Source organism: Fopius arisanus, unplaced genomic scaffold, assembly GCF_000806365.1.
Source record: "Fopius arisanus strain USDA-PBARC FA_bdor unplaced genomic scaffold, ASM80636v1 scaffold00121, whole genome shotgun sequence".
NCBI classification, from domain to species: domain Eukaryota; kingdom Metazoa; phylum Arthropoda; class Insecta; order Hymenoptera; family Braconidae; genus Fopius; species Fopius arisanus.
The window spans coordinates 223550-231411 of NW_011887860.1; the positions used below are offsets into that span (position 1 = coordinate 223550).

At 38.4% G+C, this 7862-nt stretch overlaps 1 protein-coding gene across 1 annotated transcript in view; it reads left to right on the forward strand.

Moving 5' to 3' along the window:
- The first annotated feature begins 5599 nt into the window (after positions 1-5599).
- Positions 5600-7862, forward strand: part of RhoGAP100F (Rho GTPase activating protein at 100F) — a 77827-nt gene continuing 75564 nt past the window's right edge. The window contains exon 1 of the mRNA XM_011313446.1: positions 5600-5652. Within this exon, the coding sequence (XP_011311748.1) occupies positions 5629-5652 (24 nt within the window). The 5' untranslated portion in view covers positions 5600-5628. The remainder of the gene's footprint in view (positions 5653-7862) is intronic.

A 7862-nucleotide genomic window follows, 5' to 3' on the forward strand; every position in this document is an offset into this window, starting at 1 on the left:
AGCGAATTTCTCCATCAGTTCCTATCATAAAACAATCATCTAATATAAATAATTGGTATGAAAAAAAAAATCCAGATTTTTTAACCTCAACAATTAGTTGAACGATGCGCAATGGGTTTAAATGGACGTTCTGCGCTGTGTACTCAAACGGTTTTATGTTAACTGTTTGCCGATTGGAATCCAGATGATATATTTTCTTCATTATGATGTATTTTTTCATTGACAGCTGAATTAGTGTTGAGTTCCAGTGCTCTTACCATCCAGATTGATTGGACTAACAGGCCTAGGCGTACTTCAAACTCGGTTAGTTGAGCTTGGCGGCCAAGAATAGTGGATATTATATGGCCAAGAAAGTATTTTTCTGACGAACTTAATTATAATGCATGCAGAAGATGCATAAATTATGACAAATTACTGTAAACATACCATTTATGGACCATTCCCGAAATTCATTAAGATATTGTAAATTTTTTTCCGCGATAAATATCAATATCTTGCTATTCGAAACAATATTGTACATTCAAAATTGTTTACCTTTACTGATCACTTTTAGTTATTGAGAGATGTGAAATACACTTGATGCAGGAGTAGGTGAAATTTTGTTTTCATTGGTTCCCATACGCTGCATAGTTCTTCGCAACCGTACTTTACTGGAAAATTCAGCATTAGTTTATCCACTCACCTCATAGACAGCCTTACTGATAATATTAGTGGTTAGCCAGTACAAACCCTTACTCCCTCTTCGATTTTATTCACACTAGGCTTCACGCGTGCTTCACGCCCGCATGCTAAGGTTCATGGTATTAGTGAGGTACTAATAATTGCTATACCTTTTTAATCTTTAATTCGCAATTTCAATTTTGATTCCATCAATAGATGGACATCAGCTTGTTGACAATTTTAATGATAAGGAACAAATTCCAGATGGCAATCTATGTACACTGAAAAAAAATTCGATTTGATTTGGAACTTCGACTTGACAAAAACATATTTATTGGGTCATTTCTCAGAACTTCACAAAAAACCATCGCAAAAATAAATCTCATCACAATAATTGCCATAAACCGATGAATATTTGGCGAAATCGAATAATTCCCATACCCATTTCCAGGTAATTCAATGAATTTGCACCTATAAGCCCAAAGCATCGGCACAATGATTGAACATGTACCGAGCAAATCTGAATATTATGAGAAAAAAAATGCGAATTTGACGCGCTAAAATCGTTATTTTATGACTTATAACTACTGACCTATTCAATGGAATGCTTAATATAAGATGCCACTTCGGAGAAATCAATGAGATCTACAAATTAATATGTCATATGTCCTCAATAATCGAATTCAAAGCTTGTAAACAAGGCAATAACTGTCATTTTTGGCGTGCGTCATGACAGAAAAAATGCAACTATTTGCTGTAACTTGATAAGAATTTAATTGAATCATAATTATCATATACGATTTCGAAGAGCAATAAATTCTGATTTACTTGACCAATAGATATAAACAAACCCAAACTAAGCGAAATTCACAAAAAGCATGACAGAAATGAATTTCCTTACAACAATGCCCAAAATGTGATAAAAATTTTCCTCAATCCATCAATTCTGAAGTCAATTTCAAGGTATTTTAATATATTTTCCCCCACGTACAAAACATCTCAAAATTACACATAGGCCGAGCAAGTCTCATTATCATGAGGAATAATATACGAATTTTTTAAGCATGACATGCTAAAATTGCTATATTATCGGTCATAACATTGAATCCAGTGAATGGAATTGGGGAAATGCGGGGTCAATTCATAGATCGCAGTGAGACTTTCAATTTCATATATGATATATACAGTCGATCAAGTCTAAAACCTCACTAAATGAAAAAAAAATGGTAGCTTTTGGCGTGTGACATAAAGACGAAAACGGAAACGATCTGGTCTAAGTTCATGAAGGTTTAGATAAATCAGATTAATCAACCATTTTGATGAGTATCAAAGACTCTTTAAAATGGTATATAAATGGTTCCACCAGCTGAACTAATAACTATATGAAAATCGGAGTAAACAGATTTTTGATAAACCGAACTTAATTGAAATTCTCGCCGAAAGTTTGCTTACATTAATGAAAATTAATCTTATTCGATCAACACACCAGTCAATTTCAAGGTAATTTAAGATATTTCCACCATAAAATAAAGAATCTTTATAAAATGGAACAGCAATACAGCAAATTGCGTCATTAAACCGAAAAACATGAAAATTTGCAAAACGTGACATCTTAAAATGGCAATATTATCGCCCATAACATTGGATCCAGTTGATGGAATTGATGAAATGAGGGTTCAATTTGTAGATCCCTGCGAGACCGTCAAATCGATTCATGATAGATTCTCGTTGGTGAAGTATAAAGCCTCAGTAAGTGGTAAAAACTGTCATTTGTGAGCTGTGACATATGGTGAAAGAAGGAAAGAATCAGTTGTAACTTGATGAAAATTCAATTGAATCATATTAACTAGATACCATTTCGAAGAATATTAATAACTCTTCAGAATCATGTATCAATATCCATACCTAGTTTAGTTATACCCAAAAATCGAGCCAAAGTTGATTTTTCAAGTAGGACCTGAAAAATGCAGCTTTCGGCTAAAACCTTCAGAAGTTAGTTAATAAGTACTACCTCTGTACTTCCTATGTGAGGAAGACGGAATTAAGCATAAAAACCAAAGAAAGAAGCCTGGTAACGCTCACGGATCTTTTACTGATGGAATTTTAGAAGCCATAGCTTCAGAAATATATTTTAAATGTAAAAGATTTACTTTTTTTACAATTTTCCGTGAAAACGGTTTTTTTAATATAATTAACATCTTATCGTCTGTCAACGTCGGAAACAAACTTACGATCACAGGTTGTAGTTGTAGTTAAAATACGGCTTGGTCATTTCAAATCCCCAGAATGCGTGCACCTCTGGGAACAGTTGTTAACATACAAATAACCGTAAAAACTGTGGCGAGCGTCAGTTTTTTCGAGTGAGAGACGTGCCCAACTGGCAATCCCACTAATTGTGGAAGGTCGAAATAGAACGAATTGATTGATAAAATTTTCGCGATTATCCCGGACCAGCCGGAGGTCACGCCTAGCGCAAATAAATATTAGAAGGTTTCAGCGCCATAGGCTTGAGGAAACTTAGGAGAAGTTGGCGAAAAGTTCAGGGTAAGAAGATAATCAAGGTTAGAGTTTAGTATGCGGAAATCGTTTCGGTCCGTTCATCGCGCCGCGAAACGGGATAAGAAAAGTATCATCCGTTGTGGATTAATGGGAACTCCATTTTCAAAAATCTCCCCAGGATGTACAGCTTGGGGTGCTAGCACCCGTAAGGGAGGGGTCCGTGAGGTATTTTGGGTACATTTTAGGGGTGGAATGTTAGTAAGGGTATTTACGACCAACATCCCACTGAATTGTCGATTGTGTTTGTCGCGTATGGTGTTCTAGATCTTAGTTAATGTTCACGGATCCCCGGAGAACCAACCGGGTAAGACTAGCCACGATATTGGGGAGTTCTAAGGCAAACAGATTAAAATTTGGATTCTCCCACTCACATTGGAATAGAGCGGTATTAGTGCGCTGTGAAGCCAGCGCCTTTGCAGTTAATCCTCCGGGACTAACGTTCCGGTCAGGCAAGAGTTCTGCTATATTTTTGGCAGTTATCGTCAGGGCGCACGAGCGAAAGGATGAGTCTTTCTCCAAAGCAAAACGACCTCATGGAAGAATTCCACCGGACACAATCTATACGTGTTAAGGTGAAGGAAGTTGGGTAGAATTAATCCCAGCAATGCCGGTTACTGGATGTCGATGTTTTTCCTGGCTTGTCAGTGTAATTATTATTAATTATTCCATCCATGTGAGGTGTCGTGAGTATTTCTCAGCCGTGACTTACTTGAAAACCATCCTATTGGGCCTTCCCCGTCGAGGCTTAGGGGAATTTTCCTCGAAAATAAGTGTAAAAAATCTAGGGGAAGCCGCCGCAAGACCCCGAGAAAATGGTGGAATTGTTCGTGGGTGGTGTCGAGTTGCGTGCCTGTCACCGTGGCCTGGAGTATTTCCCCTACTCCACTCCGCTCAACGTTGAGCGAGAACTCCGGCCCAACGGTGCTGTGAAAATCCTGTTTTCGAAAAATGGGGGTATCCCGGCCACCAGATGTGGTGGAAATCCCCAAATACCAATCGGATGGACCATTCGAGTGTGATAAAATTGAATCCGACAAAAGATTCTTAGGCTCGCCGTGTACATTGGGCATAGTACCATCTCCTCTCGTTCTCTCTCCGAGTCATTCACACTCTCGCCGGTTTTTCTCCGTGAAATTTCCTCCACAGTTAATTATTTTGAGGGTCATTCATTATTGCGCTGCTAAGATGTTAGTATACTAGTATTATAATGTAATTGTCTTACTATCATTTCCGGGGGAAAAATCTCGAGCATCGCGATGTGTGGTCGGTGGTCCACAGAAGATTCATAGCGGAACTCTTGCCTGGCCGGAACATTAATCCCGGTGGATTAACCGCAAAGGCGCTAGCTTCACAGCGCACTAATACCGCTCTATTCCAATTTGAGTGGAAGAATCCAAATTTTAATCTATTTGCCTAAGAATTCCCCAATATCGTGGCTAGTCTCACCCGATTGGTTCATGCTCATTTACATGAAAACTCATCACTTCTCATCTACTGGCATTTCTAATAACGCACTTACCTACCAACCTGTCAAAATTGCTGAATTGACAGGTCAATTCGCTCTAAAAATAAGAAGTGGGAAAACCACGCCATAATTTCCTCCAATTCAAAGTCAATTCGTGTAACTACCACGAAGCGATTCGCTCCCCAAAATCCAAATTACAAGGCAGTCTGGAAGCAACAGTGGGAGCGTCAATTTGACTTGGTGGAAATTACTTACAGAATCGATCTGTCTCTTCGAACCTCACATATAATAATTCAGAAAGAGTCAATATTGTGCGTGGTAACCTACCGAATAATAGTAGATAGTTATTGGACGAAGGTATATAGGGATACCGCATCCTAAAATCGAAAGTAGTAGTGTTTCTTGCATATTAAAAAGACTGACTGACGGCTACGCGTTTGTCGACGTCCTCAACCATAAACTATCCAAACTCTGTTTTAACTATAAGCGAGTGGGTGAAGGTGATGTGATAAGAAGTACTCATAATAGAATCTTAGAAAACTCTTATTCTGGTGAAGAAAGACAATTATGCTACCGAAAGATCCACAACATAAAAAAATACGGATTAAATAACCAAATAACCATTAACTGTGAGTTAGAGATTTAAACACTTTCAACCTTTCCAAATTCAAAGTCATCGGCTACATAACATTTAAAAGAAACTTTGAAATGTACATTCTATTCATTGATAATTGATTCATTGAAGGCAGTGGGCATGACGGACCGAACTAATGCAGTGGCGAAAACACGTGCGCATCAAGTACGGTGGTCGAGTTGGTGTTGGTCAAGGACAAACGGAGCAGGGCCAGCTGCAGGTGCGCGTTGTGCAGCTGCAGGGGGAAAGGGGTGGCCAACTAAGCTACGTCTGTCATCAACCTCAGCGTCGCACCGACAGCCCGAGAGCCATGCTCTGTTGTGGCCGCAGAAAAGTAAGATACTATTTTTACTGAATTTTTTCGATTGTTTACTGCTGTTTCATCCAACTTGAAGAGAACCACACCTTTGGTGAATACTTTACGGTTCGAAATCTTGCAAGAAGCGACAATTTCGAACATGACCGGGCAAAATCACAGATTTCAAGACGATACTAACTTACGAAGTAGTTAAGTATTTATTTGAGAATTAAAAAATCTAACTGTTCATTATATTTTTCGTTGATACATGTTTCGAATACTTCAGACTAACATGCCAAGGTTCTGTAAATTTTCCTTAGGCGTTATTGGAGTGTTATGCATAGATATGAGTACAGTACATATAACGAAGACAATAAAATTATAATTTTTTTTTTCATTACACATGAAAATTAATTTTTAGATCTCGCATACGGAAATATTCCGCCATACATTCTCAATCCTTGGAGCTTCTTTAATCCCCTCGAATTATTAATTTGCCGAGATATTGAGTATTATTTATTGAAATAAGAAAATAAGTGGGCATTTTTTATCTGATGGGAGATTACCCTTACGTATAACCCCCTGAAGGAGGCTCTCAGCTGCTTGCCATTCTTTCACTATAACGCAAGTCTTATTCCGTTTAAAAAGTGCATGTAACCCAGAAGTTTCATTAATTTTATTATGTATACTACAGCTTTGTGCTAAGGTTCCTATGTCTTCACTTCTTTGATAACTATTATCGCGAAGTAGTGGTTGCGTTCTGGGCTCTCTGCAATGAGAGTTTTTTTTTTTATTGTGATGCAATGAGAGTTACCACCATATTTTTAGACGAGACTTCTTTTCCAAGATTGATTTCCCAAATCCCCTGAGTTTCGATGATATGGAAGCATCTGAAGCATTCATGTTCCACATTTTCGACTTCCAAGCAGAGTCAGGATTTGGGAGAATCATCATGTATGAAATCATGAAATCGCACCGAAAAGCACTCATATTCTGAAAAAATTTACGCCAGGTAATAATTAGTCTCACCATTGATGCAGTTTAACCAACTACTCACTAATCACCTCTTTGGAGTACGCTGCATCTTATGATTAATGTCTCAAATTTTATCTGCTGATATAATGATCACCATCGCATTTTTTACCTTAATAACAATTTGTTCTCCGTAATGCCTTGTTTTCAAATATCTCATAGCCGTCAACAGATTCTTTGACGAAGCCCCCAAGTGGCCCTCAAGTGACGTAAGATCCGGTGATCACGAAAACCAAGAAATGTAAAGACGCCAACCAACCAAACGATTCGGGAATCAGCATTCAAATCATCCCTCACAGTTTGAGTGAACTGAGATGAAGTGCTATCCTGCTGAAACCATATTGTTTGTCTTCTCTGCAAGTTCACGTTGACTGCCAGCGCTGGCGACTGCTTATTCAAGAATCCCAGTTAACTTTGTCAGGTGACATTATCATTAAAAAAAGTATGGAGCTATCATTTGCTCATCCATGATACCGCATCATACCTTCACTTCTGACTGATGCTGATGATTAATGCATTGCGTCCAGCGCAAATTATCTTTTGACCAATCATGAAAATTATATCCACACGACGAATCACTACTCTGAAGCGTTACCTAGTCATTGGAAAGAACGTACGGAAAAAATTCGGATCTTCAATCAGTCTTTGCAACTCCCAGTTACAAAAGTCTACATGATTCCGGCTGTTTTGTGCGAACAATGCTTGAGTCAACGATATATGATACAGATTCGCAGCGGCCAGATCGCTGAAATTCTTTGTACAGTGATCCGTGATATATCTAAATCTCCACCAGTTTCTTTCACATTGATGTGAGGATTCATTTTCGTGGCATTTTCCGAGTAAAGTCGAAGGAGTTTACATGAATGATGAGATATTTGAAAATAACTTATCAAAGAGAACAAATTTCATTGAAGTAAAAAATACGATTGCAATTTGAGCTTGTAAGTGTGATCCTGACAGCTAAAAAATGTATGCATCAAACGTCCTTTTCGGACCCTTACAACTTATGTCTCAGAACATTTCCTGCCAGTTGTGCCCTTAGAAGATATTTAGGTGCATCGTTTCTAATGGAACATCCTATATAATGCGTTTTCGCATACCGTACAAGGAACGCTCATCATTCGCAGAACCCTCAATAGGTAGACTGATGCAACTCTCCGCTATGATACCCGATATTTTATACATCCGTCCGAATAGGGGTGGAGGGGGAGGGG